The sequence below is a fragment of the Mastigoproctus giganteus genome, chromosome 6, assembly GCF_048544385.1.
Source record: "Mastigoproctus giganteus isolate SK-2022 chromosome 6, ASM4854438v1, whole genome shotgun sequence".
Lineage (NCBI taxonomy): Eukaryota > Metazoa > Arthropoda > Arachnida > Uropygi > Thelyphonidae > Mastigoproctus > Mastigoproctus giganteus.
Genome location: NC_143580.1, coordinates 12,138,044 through 12,161,555, shown reverse-complemented (window position 1 = coordinate 12,161,555; position 23,512 = coordinate 12,138,044). Strand labels below are relative to the sequence as shown.

General features: G+C 35.1%; 1 protein-coding gene across 3 annotated transcripts in view; it reads right to left on the bottom strand.

Moving 5' to 3' along the window:
- The window catches only part of aft (cap methyltransferase 2), a 106,732-nt gene extending 83,522 nt beyond the window's left edge, over positions 1 to 23,210 (bottom strand). For 2 of the 3 annotated variants that reach the window (XM_090374954.1, XM_090374957.1), the window contains exons 1-3: positions 22,737 to 23,167; positions 14,898 to 15,537; positions 10,274 to 10,462 (exon numbers count right to left, since the gene is read on the bottom strand). In XM_090374954.1, coding sequence (XP_090231080.1) covers positions 10,274 to 10,462; positions 14,898 to 15,503 — 795 coding nt within the window. In that variant the 5' untranslated portion in view covers positions 15,504 to 15,537; positions 22,737 to 23,167. Of the gene's footprint in view, positions 1 to 10,273; positions 10,463 to 14,897; positions 15,538 to 22,736 lie in introns of all 3 variants that reach the window. The other variant, XM_090374955.1, reaches the window with a different exon arrangement.
- Between the last annotated feature and the right edge of the window lie 302 nt (positions 23,211 to 23,512).

Here is a 23,512-nt window from a genome sequence, read left to right as displayed (position 1 = left end):
TACAACAGAACATCCGAATGAAGATGAAATACTGCTAAACAGTGTTAGACATGACCATGATTACGAAGAAATTAACGATGACGATGAAGATGCATCAGAACAACCAGTAGAAAAGCAAACTCGCGAAGAAATAATTAACGCTTTTAGAACAGTTCGTATGGGTCTACAGTTTTGTGAAAATGTTCCTGATAATGTTTTTAATGATCTGAACAAATGTGAAGTTTTCTTTGAGAATCGGACATTTTTTAATTGTACTGTGCAAATGAAAATTACAGATTTTTTTAATTTGTGATACTTACCGGCGAAAATTGTGTAAACGTAATTTAAATAAGTGTTTTTGAAATAAAATACATTAAAAATAAATGTAGATTCATTTCCATTTTCTAATTAAATAACAATTTCTAATAAAAAAGATATTCTCTGTATAACGAATTTTTTCGCTGGATTTATCGAATTTGTTATAGGGAAGTTCGACTGTATATACCTCTATTTCATTCTACAGGAATTATATTTCGACTTACAGGATTCAGTTTATATTTCAACACAACAAATTGTGCATGAAAAAGTTTCCAGACTGGGGAAATAAAATTCATTTAGACATGTTAGTTACATTTTGGCATTGTCCCTTTCAAAGTACTCCCCCCCCCCCACCACCACCACCACAAAGTTTATATAAAATTCTGAACTGAAGTTTGGCCACCTTGGAAATGCAAATACCATCGAAAAGTTTGTGTTATACCCATAGCATCATCTCTAAATACTTGTCTAAGCATTTATTAAGTCTCCAACTGTTTTCCCAAGTTTATGACAAAATCTGATACCATTTTGCTTCCTTATGTCCACTTGTTCCTTACCAATAAGAGATTGCACAAAAGCACAATCTCTTATTGGCATGAAACTTGCCATACTAACTCACAATGAATTAGTTTGGTGGTATCTAATGGTGCATTGCTGTACTTTCCATGGTTAGAGCTCCACATGGCCAGCACTGGAAACTTTTGGCTTGCACCGCATATATCCTACTTTAACTGCTTTTATCTTTCTGTAAAATGTATGCTTGTACAATTAACCTTCTCACCATTAGCTTTGTAAATACCTTTCTACAATAACTTTCTATTAATTGGCTATGAATCTGAAAGAGGGTTCAGAAGTATGCTTGATAAACAGCTCAGTTACTTTTATTTATCAGATGGATGAATAACTCATTCCATTTTTAACACACACAAACACACATATTTTTTAATTATTAAAATTCTCTTTCGCAAATCCATAAACCATAATGGTTTACAACTAATGGACCTCAATGAATCATTTAATCTGATAAAGGTAGAATCAAGATTCTCATGTCATAAAGGAAGGTAAATTACCATCATCAGGATGTTATTTTCTGCCATTAGGATGCCTGGAAGCATTCTAATGGCAGAAAAACTTAAATTGATTAAATCCCTATCACTTCCAAGTGGATTTGACCAACCCAAAACTGTCAAGCATGCAACACAGTTGAATTAAACTCTGACCACAGCTTCAGCTGTGGTCAGAGTTTAGCACTACTAAAGCACTGCACATTATCCACCTATCCTGGTGTAGGGAGTGGGAGCATTGAATCTGACAGATGTTGTTATTTGGTTTTTAGGAGTATTAGCAACTAAGGCCATATTGCTCCGGGGATATGCGGTGGTCATTCCTTGACCTTTCCGCATCCTCCGTATTTGGTGGCTCAAGGGCGCGAACGCCGGTCTAATCAAGAAGCATGTGCTACGCACTGCTGCTCCTGCCCAACTGGCTATGGAGGCACCAAACCTGACAGTAGTGAAAGAACATATAGTGGAGTGATGACCCATACTACATAGTCTAGGCATCACATTGGGTATGCTTTTGTGTGGTATATGTTCAAAGAACAGTGCAGTGCATATCATTTATAACATTGCATATCATGACATAAAAATGTATTTCTGTAGTACTTTACAAGTTAGCATGGGCTATACGTACATTTCCGGTAAAGCAAGAAAATGTAAAATAACTTTTTAAATGATAAAAAATATCCAAAATAACTATATATATACAGGCAGCCCCCATTATAACATGGTACTTCTACAACACAGTTTCACTCTAACAAGATTGATAAATTGTGGTGATCCTTGCATAACATGGTTAGAGAATTTCGGTAAATCTTGCATAACAGGGTATTTTTGAGCTTTTGTGTGGGGGAAAACCCTGCTATTATGTTGGATGTAATTCTTCAACATTTCCACTCTTTTTTGAATCTTTTTGAATCCCTGCTGTTGAGCCACCAGTCAAAAAAAAATTATTGTGAAATCCCTGTATTTTATTTTGTTACGTTCTGTGCTATTGAACTGATACTTGTTGAAAAATCTAGATTTCAAAGTTTTATTACTATTGGATAGCACACCAGGCCATCCAAAAGATTTAAGTCATCCAAACGTTGAAGTTATGTTCCTACAACCGCAGTTGTACTGGGTTAATACAACTTCTTTCATTCAGCCATTAGATTAATGGCATTATATCCACCTTCGAGACTTATTACATCAGAAAATCATTTCAATGGAGTTTGGAAAAAATTGATTTCGAATCTACTGAAGTAATGGAGGCATGGAAACATTTCTCAACTGTGGACTGTATCAGAATCATAGATTTATTACTGAAAGAAGTAAAACTGTCAACATTAAATGTGTGTTGAAAAATATATGGCCAGAGTCAGTTCATTCAGGAAATATGGCCGAAGCGGTACAAAAAAGGAATTGGTGCGATAGTAGAACTTGCTACATCAGTAGGAGGGGAAGGTTCTGATGATATGACTACTGAAGCCCTCATGGGTAGCACAATTGATAGAATCGTCCTTCTCCCCACACCGGTGGAAAAGACCTGAGTTTGAATCCTGTCGACAACGGGAGGAATTATTATGGGCCTTTTTCACAACGTGGCTCAGTTAGACAGGCTCAGGTGAGGGTAGCATGGTTTTTTCTCCCAGAAACACAGGTTTTTCATCCAACAAAACAGAAAATTGACCACAGAACACATGCAATTAATAGCAGTATACACAGAGTAACATGGCCTTAGTCACCGATGCACCTAAAAAAAAAAAAAAAAAAAAGATATGATTGCTGAAAGAATTGCTTGTAAAAAAAGAGGCTGGCAAAGGGGATTTGGTGGAATGGCATTTGAGGTAAAACCAAATCAATTCAGAGGATAATAGCAAAGATGAAAATTCTAAACTTCCAAATTTTACACTAAAAAGCATATGGGAAGGCATAAAGTTAGTCGACCAATTAGAATCTTATTTTTTGAATGCAGATTCTTGAATGAAAGGAGACCAAAGTTCAAAAGGGAGCTTCAAAAAATATTTCGCTATGATTTTTGATACAACATCCAATGTAAGCCAGGTTCAACAGATGAGTGTGATAATTAGATTTTTATTTAGAGATATAAGCACCATAAATGCTGCAACATGCAAACATTTTCTTGGATTTTGTCCTGTGAGTGATTCTACCAGACAGGGATTGTTTGAATATATATCGTCTACTTATTGAGCTAAATCTAAATATTCAGAGTTTACGTGGCAAGTACTACGATAATGGTTGAAATATGTGTGGAAAGCACAAAAGTTTACAAAAAAAAAATTACTTGAAGTTAATCCTAAAGCATTTTTCATTCTATGCGCGGCTCACCCCCAAATCTTGTTGTAAACAACGCCGCTAAAACTTCCTTTGAAATAGTTGATTTTACGAAATTGTTCAGGAATTATGTTAAGATTATTACTATAATTAATACCACTTGTTTGTTTGTTATTGTTTGTTATTTGGTTTTTAGGAGCATTAGCAACTAAGGCCATATTGCTCCAGGATATGCGGTGGTCATTCCCTGACCTTTCCATATCCTCCGTATTTAGTGGTGATGGGCTCGAACCCAGGTCTAATCAAGAAGCGTGTGCTATGCACTGCTGCTCCTTCCCACCTGGCTATGGAGGTGCCATTTTGGAAAGTAGTTTTCATGCTATAATGAATGAAATCTATGCTTCCTTTCTACAAAGCATCTCAGATCGTTTCTGTAGGCGCCCCAGAAGCTAGGAAGTATCAACGAAAGGATTACTCCCTCGCAGTATAACCAAGGTCAGTCACTTTACTGTTTTTGTCCGATAATAGCACTCAAGGTCACCCGCCATTGTTCTTATGAAGAGGACTGTGCCTTCAAAAGATCCTCTGCTAGTTAATCTGCAGTGGTGTGAAATCCAGTACTGTTGCTTAAATGTTGTTTAAATTTAGGAATGTTGCTAGGAATGCCTGTTGCTTAAATTAGGAATCTACTAAGCATATCTTTAAAATTCACTCGTTGAAAGAATTGTAATGAATTCTGAAGAATTTTAACTATAGTTCACGGATACGTTTAGTACAAAATTATTTCAGATAGCAATAATTCTGTGCTGTATATCTCATACTTTGTACAGTAAACCCCCACTATTCGCAGGGGTTAACGTTCCTGAGAAATGTCGCGAATACTGAGTTATGACTCCCATAGTAATAAAGGGGTTCCGTTCCAAAGTATGAAATATATAAGAAAAACTAGTCTAAAATTTTGTCTATGTATGTATTACATGTACCTTCATAATATGACTATGTATATAGACAGTACATAGTGAAATGCAAGTATATGGCATCGAAATGAAAATAAGAAACAATTTAATATTAAATGTAATATTTATTAGAAATTTCAAACAAATCTTTCAAACCAGTGCCTTTGCTAGCTAAAAAACTTATCCCGCCAGTGCTATCACCAGTTTTGCTAAAGTTTTGAGAAAGAAGTTTTGCCTTTTCACGAATGATGAGTGAACATAACGGAATTTTATTTCGAGTTCGGTCTTCTATTCACTGATTTAAAGCTTTTTCCATTTTTTCTAATTTAACATCACAAGTTACAGAGCAAATTTTTAAAGCAATTAACGCGTTTTCAGGGGTACTACGGCAGATTTTTTTCTTCCGATTTCTTGATTGATCGTAGTACCGTTGACTCATTGATTTTATAATGTTTTAACACTGAGGAGACACTTTCACCATTAGAAATTTTATCTAATAACTCAAATTTATTTGCTAATGTCATCACCTTCTTTGATATTTTCACATTTCCCTTGTTATTCGTGGCCATATTTTTGTATGGGTTAGAAAGTTGTTGTTATTTGGTTTTTTAGGAGCATTAGCAACTAAGGCCATATTGCTCCGGGGATATGGGGTGGTCATTCCCCAACCTTTCCGCATCCTCCGTATTTGGTGGCTCATGGGCTCAAGCCCCGGTCTAATCAAGAAGCATGTGCTACGCACTGCTGCTCCTGCCTACCTGGCTATGGAAGCGCCAGGTTAGAAAGAACTTGTCCACAATAAACTCACTTTCTTCCATTAACACACTCGAAAAAGTCTGTTTTACACTGCAAAACGGTAGATTTATCACTTTTGTAAGCATATCAATTTATAAATTGATAAATTTATTCAATTTATAAGCATATAAATTAAAAGCAAACAACGAAAGCTTCCATGACAAGCACATAACACATACTGAACAAGGATTAGCGAGAAACAACCACACTCGCGATTTTGTCACCCCTCTCCCTCCATCCACTGAGCGCTGTTTTGACCGGGAAAGATAATTTTAGCCATGCCAATGGTTTTTTTATGGCGGAAAATGTTCACTGCTCTTTAAAATTCACATTTTTTTAGGTTTCATTTTATATTAAATCAGCGACCGCGAATATGCGAAACCGCGAATACAGATACTGCAAATAGCAGAGGTTTACTGTATATTCATATTTTGTATATTATATATTTTTTATATTTTTCATCTCAAGAGAAATTCTGTGTACTTATTGTTAATTACAATGGCTCTGCAAGTGCAAATTATTTGCCAATTGTGCAAAAAGAAATGCAAAGACTTCCTTCAATGCAATGCAATGCGGTCTTGTGTACTGCATTAAATGCATAGATATGTCAACAGCGAACTGGAAAAAGATATCACAGGCAGCGATCGACTCGTGGAAGGGCCCTTATTGTATAAATCACAGGCAATCAAAGAAAACGCAGACAAAACATGAAAATAACTTAGGATCCAGCCCAGCTGATCCCTCAAGCTCTCCCGACGGTGAACCTTAGTGTTTCAACTGTCCCTTATCACCAATGAATACTTGGCAGAGAGGGCTATCCGAGGCCATACCTCATGACGTGGCATCAGAGCAGACAAATCGCTCCTTCTCTCAACTCCTTAACCAAGAAGTTTCACAACATGAAAATCCAAATGAACTGACCACAAAACTCATTTTTCAAATCTTGGACACTCACAAATCCATGATGGTCTCTCTTCTTGATGAAACTAAAAAAAATCAGATTGGAAAATGCGCAATTGCATGAATTTAATTATATTTTACTACAGAAAATTTCGGATCTGACAGATCTTATTTTAAACTCCAGCAGATCTTTAAGTCCTACATACAATTGGATGAAACTCATGGAAAATTCTACTTTCCAGTCAATCCCTGCTCCTGTTGCAGAAGCCACTTATGCTTAAATTATAAAGCAACCTCCCTACCCTCCGGTATATGCTCCTGTCACCAGTCAGTCTCAGACTAAGGATGTCAATCGAACTGCAAATCCACTTCTAGAAGATGTCACTTCCTCTAAGCAGGAGACAGATCATATCAGAAGACAACGGAATCTATCTGACTCTAATCATACAGGCAGAGACTATTTCATTTCATTCTACAGGAATTATATTTCGACTTACAGTATTCAGTTTATATTTCAACACAACAAATTGTGCATGAAAAAGTTTCCAGACTGGGGAAATAAAATTCATTTAGACTTATAATGTTAGTTACATTTTGGCACTGTCCCCTTCAAAGTACCCCCCTCCAAAGTTTATACATCAATCCTAGTACTTCTTCCACTGCTTGAAACATCTCTTGAACTCCTGTTTCATGATACCCACTGCTTTTTGCAATTCAGCTTAAATTTCTGCAATATCTTTGAATCATCAACCTTTTAAATGGATTTTCAGTTTGGGGAACAGGAAGAGGTTTCGGGGGCCCAGTTCAGGAGAATAGGGAGGGTGTGGAACCATTGCCAGCCATTTTCTTTTTGGCTAACAACTACTAAACTGACAAAGCCAATCCTGAGTACACCATTTGTTTAGGCATTTATCCTGACATCCTTCCTTAAATGCCTTAGGACTCCAATGTAGAACTGATGATTTACAGTTTGACCTGGGAGAAGGAAAGGAAATCCTAATGAGCAATCCCTTCATTGTTGAAGAAAATGATCAGCATGCTCTTGACATTTGATCTGACCTGCCATGCCATTTTTGAATGGGGAGATGGACTTTTCCAATGGTGGGGGGGGGACTACGTTTTGTTTCTTGGTCATAACCATAAACCCAGTTTTCATCCTCTGTTATAACCTTGGAAAGGAAGTTTCTGTCCTTTCTGGCCTGTGCTTGCAAGTTCCTGCACACAGAAAGCTGGTTCTGTTTCTGTTCATTACTCAGCAAACAGAGCACAGATTTTGCAGCATCATTCAAATTTTCAGTTAAAATGCATTGGCACATGCCGTACAATAGGCCTAGAATGTTACAAATATCATTAATTATAAACTATCTGTCCTCGTGGATGGCTTGATGTACTTTTGAAACATTTTCATCTCTCTGATGATGATGGACAACCCGAGCACTGAAAAGTCTGAACTGAAGTTTGGCCACCTTGGAAATGCGAATAACATCGAAAAGTTTGTGTTATGCCCATAGCATCGTCTCTAAATACTTGTCTAAGCATTTATTAAGTCTCCAACTGTTTTTTAAATTCAGAAATATTTTAAATATTTCTGAATTAAAAAAAAAAAAAATGGTCATGTGACGATTTATTAAATCATTGCAAAGATTTACATATTAAATTAAGTGACAATGATCGTAATGAGTCTGATTTTGATGAGTCAGCATTATTTGAAGAACTTAGGGTACTTCAAATTTATATTGAAGCCAATAATTACTCCATTTCAAGTGTTAAAATTTATTTTTAAAAATGATTTTACAGATACTTTTCCAAATGTAGCAGTTTCATTAAGAATTTTTTTAACTTTACCAGTTTCAGTTGGCTCGGGTGAATGGAGTTTTTCAAAATTAAAATAAATCAAAATTATTTACGATCAACAATATCTCAACGACTCTCTAATTTGGCAATAATTTCAATAGAGTGATCTTTTGCAACAAATAAACATAAATGAAAGAATTAATAAATTTGCATCTCTTAAAGAAAGGAAGCATAAATTTGTATAATTTGTTAACATTATAATTTTCCTTTTATTTTATTATTGTGGTAGAGTACAATTACTATGATTTAGAATTTTATAGCTTATTTTCAGAATTTCAGAATGATTTTGTTATTTTTGTTTGTTGTTTCATTATATTATATGTGAGATATATTGTAATTCTTTTCTTTTTCATTAAATTAATAATAATTATTTATGCCTTATTTTATTTTTTAATCCAAATATTTTGGGGCAGTAAATTTTATTTCGCTTACCAGCAGCGCATGGGGCTGCAGCAGTCCTGTATATACATCTGACTATTGTGAAATTTAAACAATCCTGCATTACCTGCATTGCAGACAGAGGTAAGGAGGAGCCACATTTGTATCAGCATTCCAATACTCAGTCGCAAAGCACAGTCAATACAACAATGGTTTGAAGAGAATAATGTAGTGGATTTGCCATTTCCAGCTCAGACCACCGAAATGAATTCAAATGAATATTAAAAATCTCATTTTTCTAACCATTTTTTAACCACTTAAAAAATCTCATTTTTTAAGATGTTTTTTCATTTAGCATCCCAGGACATGAAAGATAGTATATACAGTGGATTCCGGTTATTTGGGCCACCGGTTAATCGGGGCAGCCGTTTATTTGGGGCAAATCTTAAAAAACAAAAACCAATCGAGAAAATAGCCAGAGTTTACTTCGCTTAATTGGGACAAAATGCCGTTTAATCGGGGCAGAGACCTCAGCACTGGAGATTACCCTACGATTGTCTCCGACCGTACCACGTAGTTCGGTCGGATTTCTGGAGGTCACGACCATAAAACAATAAAAACAATTAGCAGTCACCTGTTTATTGGGCTTTTCTGTTAGTGCAATCTATCATAAATGGACAGTAAACTCGATCTTACTGAATTTGCGGTAATACCGACAGCTGGAATTCTGTGGGTTATTATGGTAAAATATGTTTACACTTCCATGGAATCTTCAATCATATAAAAAAAAATTATTTTCAGAATCTTCTCTTCATTCCTATTTTTAAAGCAAGTGAGAACGGAGTAACTTTGTTACTCCGTTCTCACTTGCGCGTGTTGTGTTACTTGCAATTTGTGTGTGCCCTGTTCTTTGTTATTGATTGCTTATCTTTTTACTGTTTTAAATTTCAGCCCCCACCAACAAATGTCAGTGAACAGAAGTGTCAACTAGTTTAGTTAGTATGTACATATTACAGTACGTATTAATTCTTCCGATTATCACGTATATTCTTACGATTTTCACGTATCATTTAATTTTTTTTAATTAGTAAGGTAATAAAGAGTAAATTTGCGCTTAATATATCTTTACTTTTATAGCCTGATAATATTCCTCCTATTTTCGCTCATTAGAATCGCTGTTTAATAGAATTAAAATTCAATTCACAAACGTGATCACAATGACCGGCCCTTACTGCACATCGTATAGTGAACGGTACTTTACTCTATGGTGAGTTCGTCGTAACGTGATTTGATTGTACAGTGAACTAATTGTAAAGGGGGGGGGGGTAAATTGTATTTTTAGCTACTTATGTGAAACTTCGGATAATTGGGGCAGCCGCTTAATCGGGCCAAAATGCACTAGTCCCGATGTGTCCCAAATAACCGGAATCGACTGTATTTAAAAAAATTACATTTACTATTATAGTTATTATTTTGGATAAACGTCTTCACATCCACCAGAACAGAAAATCAAGTTAAATAAGCAATAAAGCTTACAGTGAGATATTAAAAGCATAGGCGCCTCCGTAGCCAGGTGGGAAGGAGCAGCCGTGCGTAGCACACGCTTCTTGATTAGACCGGGGTTTGAGCCCGTCACCACCAAATATGGAGGATGCGGAAAGGTCAGAGAATGACCACCGCATATCCATGAGCAATATGGCCTTAGTTGCTAATGCTCCTAAAAACCAAAAAAAAAAAAAAAATTAAAAGCATACATACCAAGGTAATAGGATGGCTCAATCTACTTTGCAAGTTCTCAAGAAATTCTGGATTCATAACGTCACCTGTGTTGTCACTGCCAAAATACCAATTAGAAAGGGTATGAAATATGAAACGATCATCAGTTATAGCATCCCTTTTCAAGTGGCCTTCATAATACGGATTCAAGCTATTGGCAATCCAGTGCCACTAACAGAGGATGAGAAAATAAAAAAGTAGAAAATGTTCATAAATTCAGATTATAATTATATATAAATTAAAAACTCAGTTTAATGAGTAATAAGCAAATTTTAAACTGAATGATTTTATTTAAACAACTATTCATATATTCAAAATGCAAAAATTACATAATATATAACACAAATAAACTACTTAAAAATGGCAGTCAATCTCATTGTGCATAGTCTAATTTAAGTCAAATTAAAAAATTTAAGTAATAAAATAAAAGCACTTAAATAAGTGCTTTTGATACTGTTGCACATAAAAGACTGCTGTACAAATTAGAGCAGTGTGACATAAAGGACAAGTTTTTTTTTTTTTTTTTTTTTTATGAAAACCCCAAACACGAAAGGTATCAAAACCTATAGTACTTAGTACCGTGCATGGGTTGAAGAAGTATGGGGGGGAGGGGCATGCCAGAAACTTTGCTCTAGAGACTAAACATGGGTTTCACCACTTCAAGCCTCCAATAAGCAAAGTGGTGGTATTTCACCGGTTGATGAAAGTCATCTACCACCTTGCTATATGGTGTGTGTGTGTGTGTGAGAGAGAGAGAGAGATTATCCTCGATTTTCGAGAACAACACAATCAATTCTACTCACTATGCAGATATACTAAAAAGGCTGAATATATGAATTGCAAGAAGAGAAGAAAGGATCACACACCAGCATCCTGGCAAGGAAAACCATTAAAGAATTCAGATAGGCTGTTCTACCCCGTCTTACATTTCCAACCTTGTGCCATCAGACTTTCACTCGTTTGGTCCTATGTCTTGCATGGGGAATATTTGCCAATGAAGATTCTGTCATTGTGGCCATCAAGAAGTGGCTCTTGGAGGTTGAGAGCAACTTTTACAGGATTGGGGACTCGGGTTCTAGTTCAGCTGTAGAGAAAATATATATAAAGTGGTTGTGAATATGCCGAAAAATAAATGTTAGGTACTTAAAGTATGCAATAAAAAATTTAAATTAGCATATTTGCAGTGGTAGCCAAAAAAAAAAACTTTGGAGGCATTTAGTTTCAGAACAACCCTTGTATATGGAATGACTCTAACTTCGGTGAAATTCATCCTCATTTACAATCCTTTGAAATTTACTTTCCCTGATTGAATCATGACTACAAAGCCATCATGTGTAGTGATGTGAAATTGTCAGGAATATTCTGACTGGGAATTTTTCCTCACAGCCAATTCATATGACTGAAATATGCTATGAATAGTTTGATTTGATTTCTGTTTTACTGGCCCAAAAACAATTGAGGCTAGTGCTATGAATAATATACTATAGATTCTTTACTCTTTAAATCAGCAATAATGTCCACAGTGACCCATAAAGATTACTATGGCTATTTCACTCAAAGATTAAATTTACTTATCTACAACTTTTAGAGTCATATTCTTGGATATGTCTTGAACTTCTGCTTAAACTGAAACTTCCTCTACTTCAGTAAAAACAGTATCTCCTTTACGAGAGTCTCGTTTTTTTGATTTTTTCAGATTTATCCACAGTCAAAAAATGGTTACTTCTGCTAATCTTTATATGCAAAGGAGAGAACTCAGTTTTCTGCTCTATCAGAGCTGTAATTAGAGAAAATTGTTCTTGATATCTCCAGAGACACTTTGGACTTGGATTCCTTTCATAGCAAGGACTAAAAATGAAAATAAAGTTGAAATAGAATCCATTTGTTTCTTTACAAAAGTAGAAGTTAACACTTTTCAATATATCTTGCCTCAAAAAATCTGCATTGACAGATAACTTTATCATTATTTTCTTTGCAGAAAAAGAATTCCATACACTACTCTAGACTTCGTAATTTTTTTTGTGTCAAATCATCGAGCAGAGTTACAGCAAAAAGATGTCAATGAGTAAGTAACCTGCAATATAGTAATTCACTTGGCATTAAAATTAACTCATGAAAGGATTAAGTATCACTAAAAAAACAAATTTACAGGTTCGCATATTTATAAAAAAAAACTACAACAGTAAAAAGCATTTTCAAAAGAATAATCTTAGCAGAAGTTTAATAATTTCATAGCTTTCACAGCAAAAAGTTCAATAATAAAGTTGAAATATTTGCTTTTGTAAAGACATATGTTTCTTTACAAAAGCAAGAGTTGACATTTTTAAAGTGGCTCTTTATTCTTATTCTTATGAATAAGAATTCTTATGAATAAGAATTCTTATTCATAAGAATATTCTTATTTATTTTTATTTATTCTTATATTTATTTATTTTTATTTTTATTTATTTTTATTCTTATTTATGAATTCTTATTTATTAATATATCCTGCCTCACAATATTTGGACTGACAAATCATTTCATCATTTATTTTATTCACAGAAAAATAATTCCATACAATACTCCAACACTTCATAATTTTTTCATGTGGCATTATTGAGCATCGTTACAGTAAAGAGACATTGATAAGTAACCTGCAATAGAAATAGTCATTCAAGGTTTTTCCAGAATATTCTGTTATGTTCTGAAGGACACTATCCCATTACATTATAAAAAGTTATATAACCTTATTGAAAGTTATAATACATCCAAAAAATCTGTTATTATATAAATCAGATAAATTAGCAAAAGCATACTCAAAATTCTCAAGAGAATAAAATAACCTTTCAGAGAATATTCTCCATTCATATCACTAATCACTACATCAGAAAGCACTATTTTGACAGGAGGTATAGAATGACACACATCCACATATATATATAAAGCATATCAAAATTAGATGAGCTAATAGGCCACATCAGATGACATAATATGCATACAGCACACTGAAGTGTAGCAAGTACTTAAAACAACATGCAAAATATTTTAGCATATTGAATTTGCACAAGAATAACCACCTTGGCAACAAGACTTCAAATACCAGGATTTTTTTTTTTTTTGAAAGTTTATATATTTCCTTTAAAAACCTCACTTTCATAGGTTCACAGGTAGAACTACAAACTTGTAAATAATGACACAGAACTATATGACAAATGTTTAATGGCCACATAAGGCCACGTGCTTGGCCCCTTACTGTCCAGTCTAGGGCAGCTCATGGAATTTTGCCAGCAGGGATAAGGAGACAATTATCCCTTTGTATAATGCCAATGCTTAGGCCACACCATGAGTACAGTATACAGGTCAGGAAACCTCATTTTAGGAAAGATATAAATATCCATTGGAATGAGTGCAAAGAACAGCAACAATATTAGTGAAGAGAACAATATCATACTCTTAAGTAAGAAAAGCTGCCCTTCTGCAAATTGCAGCATCTGGAAACTAGGCACCTGTGAGTTGATTTGAGTGAGGTGTTTAATACTTTGAATGGATTGAGTGAGTTAAATGCTGATGGCATCCTTCCTATTGCTCAGACAGCACACAGGAAGAGGCATAAATTTAAAGTGAAGAAAGTTGTAGAAGATATATGTGGAAATTTGATTTCAGCCAGAAGTTAGTTAACTGTTGGAACAAACTTCTATCTAGTGTTGTGGAAGTGGGTAGTTTCAATTAATTTCAAGAACTAGATAAATTATTACAGCGGTTGGAACTACCTTTTTTTTTTTTGTTAAAGTTACAAAGGGTACTTATGTTCTGGAAACATACATCTATTTGCCTTTCAGAGAAAGCTAAAAATTCACAGAAGGAGCATGTTTTATTTGGAAGAAAAAGCAATCTCAAAAAAAAAAAAAAAATCAATATTCATTAAAAAAAAATTTTAATAATTTTTTTTGTGCCATTTGCTGTTACTAATGCTAAAAAACAAGTTAGATAATGTACACAATGAGTTACATTTCGGGCACATTCAAGTTTTTCTTAAAATTAATTGAATTTTTTTCTTTTCTGTGATTAATAGAAGTGAAAAGTAAATAAAATTATTTCCTTATTAATTAATTATTAAGATTATAAGTTTATAAAACACTTAATAAATCTCTACAGTTTTACATTCTCTAAACTTAGCCATTCAGTTTAATTGCATGTATAATAACAATACTTATTACTCTTCCCCATACACGTTTAAGACTCTTTTTCTCTCTATATTAGCAGCATTAGTAGAGGTATATGATGCAAGAAAGCTAGGAACGTATCTCTTCACAAGCGACACCACATTCACAAGTCTTATATAACAATACACACTATGCATGCAATGGACTGTCTGAAGCTAAAAAACAACAATAAAATTTATATGGAAAAAAAGATTTCTGGATTTCTATTTCTGTCTGATTTTAATGAAATTTGGAATGGCTCAACAAATATTTTTAAAAGGCACAAATATAAAATTTCATTAAAATCCATCCCACTGAGTTGCAGATATACATGCAAATGCACCTAAATGTGCACATTAACACTATCAAATTTTCTAAGTCATATAATACACAATAGTAATTTCTAGTTTTCATAAATTTATTACCTTGTCTAGTTTTCCTTTGGTACACAAATAATATTTTAGAGCTGAAACAAAAGCACCTGGTGCTTCACACAAATGTATGCTTAAAAAATCATCATCTCTCAATGGAACAACTTCATATCCCAAAGAAGAAACAATTTCATAAAATTTGCACCATGCATGTGTTGCAAATTCAGGACTGATATTTCTTTTAAGTGTCCTCAAAATAAATGCTGCTTTATTGGTATTAGAAGTGTGCTCCTGCCAATTTCTGCCCTTATCATTCAACTTTCCCTTAACAAAGTTCAGATCTGCTTTCATATCCATTAAACTGTCTAATAACCATGGCTTTTCTGTATACCACTGTTCAGCTGGAGGTAATTTCCAGCTGTCACATTTCTGAAAGAAAAATTTCTTTTCAAATAATGAAGCCACTTCCTTGGTTATTTCTTCCAATGAAAGATGTGTCTGCAATTTTTCATGACTATACGTAAAATTTGGGGATGTTATGTAATTTGCATATTTTATCTGTATATCACATGATAATTTCAATATATTTTTACCCTGTACAACCACAGACTTTTTATTATCTCTATTTGGTGTAGCTGCTCTCTTTCGTTTTGGTTTCATGCTTTATTGCTTGATCAAACAAGAAACAGGTATCCTGAAATATCAAAAAAAAACAAAAATTAATATTCAAAATTTAATATACAAAGTTTCTGTAAACTTAGTGTTCAAGAATGGAACATTTTTGAAATCAGATTATAATATACAAAGATTAACACAATTCCCAATATTATTACAATTAACTCTGAACTAAAAAATTATGATTCCCTGTACAAAGAATATAATGATAAGGTGTTTACTGTCATTACTGTCATTTAGCTTAATGATAGCTAGGCTTACCTCTTATAGCTTTTAATCTTACTTCACACGATTAATTATAAACATGTAAAATTCAGAAAGCAGATTATGTAAAATGTGCTCAAGGATATCATGTCATAGGGTATAATATCCACTTCGAGCATTACCATCACCCACTTGGCATTAACCTGTTGATAAGGGTACACATAAGCAGACTACCTGATATTGTGGACCAGAATCAAAACATTATAAAGGAAGTAAAGAATGAAGACTATATAAGTTTATTACCACAGGAAACAATCAAAGGCAAATCCTGGATATTTGTACTTGCTTCAAAATTCCATGAGGAAATTTGAGAAAACAAATGCGCCCATGTCAGGGAAAGAAGGCGGCAAGTGATGGTAACCATAGTTATTGAGACACATTATAACAGTGACGACAAGCTTTATTTAAATGTATCACTTTACCATTCAGTTAGTTATTAAAATTAGCTTTGAATGTCACCAAGCATTATTTTAAAACTATTACATAACATTAAGTTTAAAAATAGTACAAAATCAAATGAAAGCCAAACATTGATTGGTTGTGTTGGGGTTTAATGGTATACCAACATCTGTGTTCCTATTACACAATTTCTTATGGTTGGGACTGAGACTGGTAACCTATAAATTAAATTTTTTTGGTTCGTTAATTTATTGATTTAATCCTTTTCTTTCTGTGTGTATGTGCAAAGTTATTTGACTATAAGCCAATCAAGGTAGATGTAAGAAAGTCAATTTCTTACATCTACCTGCCTTTGATATACACAAGCAATCTGTGGAAGATGCAGTGCCATGGAAGATGTTCATTAAGGAACCTTTGGAGCACGATGGAAGTGAGGCGGAGCCCCATCCTGCTGGAAAATGAAGTTGTAGGAGACTTCTGTAGCTGTGGGAAAAGCCACTCTATCAGTATGTTCTCTGCAAAAAAATTTTTGAATGTGTTCAATTCCACAGTGCTGTATTGAGCATTCTATTCAAAACACTGCCCTGCCTCTGGAGCAGTGGCCACCGAGATATCACACCATGTAACTTCTTGTGGGGATATGTTAAGGACCTCCAGTTTGTACCACATCTTCCTTGCAGCCTTAAGGAAATGAAGGAATGCATGGTGGCTTCCATTTCAACCATCAGTGATGATATGCTACAAAGGGTCCAGGATGAATTAAACTACAGAATTGATGTGTGCTGTGTGACACAAGGGATGCAAATTTAACATTTGTATGATTATTGAGATAACTGCAATAGTTTCTTTACAAATTGGCTTTGACTACATGTTCATAGAACCTAGTTACTGGGTAAGAAATTTTTGAAAGCATTCAATTCTTTTTGAATCACCTGGGTATATATATATGTACAAATTTGTATATAGTAATACCTGACTTAAGGAAATTCAACTTTGCGTAAGTTTTTGCCGGCTGGTGCAAACTTAAAAAAATTGTGGAAACGTATTTGCATCCCATAGGAATAAAAGGATGTATCGTGAAAATATCGTAATGTGAACCCAATCACGCATTGTTTTTTTTTCACAATTCATTCCAAGACCTTGGAAGTTGATATTTTCGCTATATAACTAAGCTATTTATCTCTCTAAAAGGTCATTTTTATATTGGAAATTGCATTACACTTTTATCGTTATCATATTGTTCCATTATAAGAATAAATTTTGAATGCCTTTGTGATATTTTTCTAAAGCACATTTTTGGAGGTCACAACCATAAAACAATAAAAGCAATTTGCACTTTCCGATTTATTGGGCTTTTCTGTCAGCGCAATCTATTGTAAATGGGTAATAACCTCGATCTTATTGCATTTTCGATAATACCAATAACTGGAATTCTGTGGGTTTTTACGTTACGGTATTGTGGTGAAATGAGTTCCCCTTCACTGAAATCGTCAATCATATAAAAAGCATAAATAAATTTTCAGAATCTTCTCTTCATTCCTATTTACTTATTACAATGGTGAAGATAAAGGGACCAACAGAAAGTGTCAGTGCTGGCAGTGCTAGGAAACGAAACAAAATTGATTTAGAAATGAAGACGATTAATTAAAAATTACGCAGCAGGACAAAGTTTGTCATCTATTGCACAGAATTAGGTCTCGCTGCTTCAGCAGTGAATACTATTTTAAGCCAGTGCGCGTATAAAAGAACATGTTAAAGGATCAACGCATTTAAGATCAACAGTGATCACAAAACAGCATCCAGATGATATATCGAAGATGGAAAAGCTATTAATAATATGGATGGAAAATCAGATTCAGAAGCAAGTGCCCCCTGAGTCCAATGGCCATTCAAGCAAAAGCAACAAGTATTCATGAAGATATTAAAGATAAGTACAGTGAGCCCCAAGCCAAGTTCATGGCAAGCAATGGGTGGTTTAATAGGTTTAAGCATTGCGTTGGTTTCCAAAACATTGAAGTATGCAGTGAAGTCGCCAGTGCCGATTCTGCAGCTGCAGAGAAATTTTGTGATGTGTTAGAAAAAATCCCCTTCTAAATCCCATAGCTCTCAACTTCAGCAGCAGCATGCTTATCAGCTGGAGTGTTAATTCTGGCAATGATGTTTGAAAGGTAAAACTTGCTGACAATTATGCCTGTCTCCTCTCTTTTTTGTAATTTTATAATTTTGAAATTTTTGTAATTTTGTATACTTTTTCCTGCACATGAGATAAAAAAATCAAATAAATAATTCTATTTACATGTTCGTCGAACATTTCTTTTTTGCTTCAATCAAATTTGAGAATGCTGCATAAGCATTTAGGGAAATTCCGACTTATGTAGAAGTCCGCAAAACACAACTCTTACATAAGTCAGGGAGTGGCTGTATATATAAATAAATTCTGTTTATTCTTGTGACAGCTAAGGCAAAACAGTTTACATATTCATTATGACTATAAGCATACTGAATTAAGGGCAACCAGGATTTTTTGATACTACAGTTCACAATGGATTGTGCAATTTTCGTGGTTAGCATATGCCCTAAAGTCCACAACCTCCTTACTTGTCGTTGTACGGTTTTAGGCACATCAGCAACTTGGAACATATTGTGCTTGTATATTATGACTGTTGAACTGTGTGTTCAAGAGTCATAATAAACAATTTGATTTTTTTTTAAAGAAATATATCACATTTGTATTCCCCACCTTTTTTTTGTTTAATGTAGCATATAGTGAATCTTGTATACAATACTTGCTACATTGCCGTTCCAAGCAATGGTTCAAGGAGGTAAACAGAAAAAAGGCACCTATTGACGTGGTGCCACACAGATATAAGGAATGCAAAACTGGAATTTGGGGAGTACAATGTCTACAGAAAGGATAGACAGGATAGGAAGGGAGGAGGGGTTATGCTATTAGTTAAGAAATACATAAAATCCAAGGAAGTGAAGCCAGTCGACATCGCTGGACAGTGCAGTGTCGAGTCAGTTTGGTGTGACATAAGCATTGGGAGATCAAAATTGAGAGTAGGAGTGTGCTATAGGCCTAATGACTCTGATGAGTATAACAAGAAACTGTACAGGGAAATAGAGTGGGCCAGTAAATTAGTGAGTCTTATAATGCGGGATTTTAATTTCCCAGATACTGACTGGAATTTGGAGGCTGGTCACTCACACACTAGCAAGGCTTTTGTGGATTTATTGGATGATTGTTTTCTATATCAGCATGTTCGGGAGGCAACTAGAGGGAGTAATACTATTGATTTGATATTCAGTAGTGATTCTTCATGCATTAAGAATCTGCAGGTAAATGAACCACTAGGTGGCAGTGATCACAGTGTGCTGAAGTGGGATTTACTCAAAGAGGTAACTACCATTAGGGGTAAAGGGAAGGGTTATTGCTTTCGTAAAGGAGACTACGATGGACTGAGACAGTATTTAAATTCTATACAGTGGGACCAACTGATGATGTTACCAACAGCAAATTCAAAATGGGAAGCATTCAAAGACCTTATCTTGGAAGCTACTAGGCTTTACATACCAACTAAGAAATATTGTTCGACGTTTAGGCCTAAGTGGATGTCAGATGAACTAATGAGACATATGGCAGAAAAGAAAAATGCATGGGATATATACAAATTAACACGTGACACAGAAGCCTATGATAGATACAAGTTGATCTGTAACCAGGTTACAAAGCAGGTTAGGCAGGCAAAGGCAGATTACAAGAAATCTTTGGCAAGGGATGCAAAGAAAAACAGCAAAGAGTTCTTTACTTATGTAAACTCTAGAAGGAAGGGGATCAATCAAATTGGTCCACTTGATATCGATGGGTCAACTGTTGATGATCCTGCTCAGGTAGCTAACAAACTAAATGAATATTTTGCATCGACATTCACACACACGAGGAGTTATTCAGCGAGGGGAATGCCAGAGGTGTATTCAACTCTGGCAGTAATCTAGAGAATCTTGTAATAACTGAGAGTAAAGTGGAGGAGAGATTGTTGAAGATAAACACAAGAAAGGCACCTGGGGTTGATGGGATCTATCCAGTTATATTAAAGGAGGCAGCAAAGGAAGTAAGCAAACCCTTAGCCATAATTATGAGAGCTTCCTTGGACTCAGGGGAAGTACCCATGGACTGGAGATGTGCAAATGTGACCCCAATTCACAGAGGAGGATCAAAGGGCGACACAAGTAATTATAGACCTGTTAGTTTAACTTCTGTTCCCGTTAAATTAATGGAGGCACTGGTTAAAGAAGCACTACAGGATCATCTAGACAAGACTTCAGTTATAGCTTGGACACAGCATGGTTTTGTTAAGGGGAAGTCTTGCCTGACCAATTTGATTGGATACTATGATGCAGTCACAAAAGACCTGGATGCAGGGAATAACTTTGATGTTATATACTTGGATCTTAGAAAGGCTTTTGATACTGTTGCACATGGAAGACTGCTGCACAAATTGGAGCAGTGTGCCATTGGAGGCAAATTGCTGCTATGAATAAAGGGGTGGTTGAGGGGGAGAAGACAGAGAGTAGTAATCAATGGACACTGCTCATCGTGGACTAATGTTATTAGTGGAGTCCCTCAGGGTTCAGTATTGGATCCATTATTGTTTTCTGTATTTATAAATGATACTGATGATGGTATATCAAGCTTAATGTCCAAGTTTGCAGACGATACGAAGGTTGGCAGGGTTGTCAAGGACACTACTGACACTACGCTACTGCAACAGGATCTGGAAAGGTTGAGCAGATGGGCTGAGAGGTGGCAAATGAAGTTTAACATTGACAAATATAAAGTACTACATATGGGAAACAGCAACCTCAGAGCAACATATCAACTCTGTGGTACTACACTGACAGTGGTAGAGAATGAAAGGAACCTGGGGGTGGTTGTGCAGGCAGATATGAAGTTCTCTGAGCAGTGCAGACGGGCTGCAAGAGTAGCTCATGGTGTATTGTCAATGATATATAGGAATTTTTCTAGCAGGGATAAGGAGGTGATTATTCCCTTGTATAAGGCAATGGTCAGGCCACACCTAGAGTACTGTATACAGGTCTGGAGGCCTCATTTCAAGAAGGATGTAGAGATGCTGGAAGAGTACAGAGAAGGGCAACAAGATTAGTGTATGGAACAAAGGGGTGCTCTTACGAAGAAAGGCTTAAGTTTTGCAAATTACAGTGTCTGGAGACTAGGCACCAGCGAGGTGATCTGATAGAGGTGTATAAAGCCTTGAATGGTTTGAGCATGCTCAATGCTGATGGGATTCTTCATTTTGCTCAGAATAATCACCTGAGAGGGCATAAATTCAAATTGAGGAAAGACAGATGTAGGATAGACGTGAGGAAATTTGCCTTTAGCCAGCGGGTGGTTGGTTGGTGGAACAGACTTCCATCCCTTGTCGTGGAAGTTGATAGCCTAAATAAGTTTAAGGCTCAGCTGGACAGGTATTTCGAACGAACAGAGGGGTGAAGTGGAAGTGGTTATTTTTTATTTTATTTTTTTTTTTTTTTTTTTGGCTGATGCTGCATAAGCTTGTTTTCTTGCATCAAATGCCTCTACTAATGCTAATGAAAGTGTCTGCATCTGTATTGGAGGGTGTCCATTTCAGAGGTCATTTACCACGTATTCTCTAACACTTCTGGTCAGGACCCAAGGCTGAGTATCCACAATAAGAGGTATCCACCAAAGGAGGTTAGCCTGTGTGTGTGTGTGTGGGTGGGTACATAAAATTGGATGATGCCATGGAAATTTAATGTAGAAATGGTTACCACAAAGATTTATTCTCTCTCTCTCTCTCTCTTAGCTTGAGCCTCTTACTGTAAATGTGTGCCAAGCCTGGAAATACAAAATAAAGAAAACAGAAAGAAAATAAAGAATACAAAATAAAGAAAACAGGGATATATCAAAGAATGTTTGATATACCTCTGCTTTTGATTCAATATACAGTAATTCCATGATTATTTTCTTTAAGAACCTTTTTTCATATTTGGGAGTCTTTGTTGTTTCTTACCGTTAATTATCTCCAATCATACTCTTTTTTTTTTTTTTTTTTTTCTTCTTTTCAAAGTGGGGCAAATCTTTGTAAAACAAGTGTTGGGTTCTCCTAGGGTGTGGCATTATCTGCCCTTCCTTTTTTATAAATCTGTTCTATTAATTATAAAGCATTCAGATTATGTAATTTATGCAGACATTATCTTTGCTCTTTCAAATACTTTTAGGCCTCTGAAATGGAATAAATTCAGTTTATATTTTTATTGATTTTGTTGTTTTCTTTGATTTCACAAAAATTGGGAAAAAGCCAATTACTGTATATTCTGCTATATATAACCGAGTCTCTAAAGCGCTAAAAATTGGGTAAAAGTTTATGATATACGACATGTATAAAATCCTAAACTTGAATTAAGGGGACATGGTTACAATAAGATATACATTAATTCAAAATATCAGTATATTTACAATTTATTACACATACACACATATCATATATACTGTATATATAAAGTCCACATTACTTTGTTCACAGAGGGCTATAACACCTTAAGCCCATACATGGGACCACCTCTGCTTAAAAACATGTTTTCTGACAATACAGTACTTGAAGATCACTCCAAAAGAGAAACCAGAAACCAAAACGGCATCATCTATTCTATGCTGATATAAATTTAATAGGATATTATTAAAATCAATTTAATTTTTTGTTAGAACCGCGATGAATTTTTCACTGTCCCACCTAGTTCCCCTTGGTATGGTCCTGTTTTCTGTTTAGCGGTCAGTCACAAAACCTAATAATATCCAAGGATCATTGTACAGTGGTCCTACATTACACCGTAAAGAGATTTTAATACAACAGAATAATGCATACAACCACATTCAGTCAACGCACCATAACAAATTAATTACATAGTTTACTTCACAGAGTAGTAACACATCTTACTTCTCTGTAATTTACTTCTACCGGCAAAAGAGAAATCGATTCATGCTTTCCTTCTAGAAAGTAGCGCCATCTACATAATAATAATAAAATGAAGGAAATGGCTGGTTCACAGAGTAGTAATATATGTTACTTCTCTGGGGCTGGTGGATGGATCAATTGTGGAGTCCGCCACGCCGAAATTAATCTCATATATTCTTTGTGCGACATGGTGCGTAGGTTTATAAAGAACTGGAAATTGGGAAAATAGCGAGCACTTAAACTTGTGTGGAGTGAAATCTGCTATAATTATATCTGCTAAGAATTAAAGATTATACTCGAACGTTTCGTGCAACTTACTGTGCCACTTCTTCAATG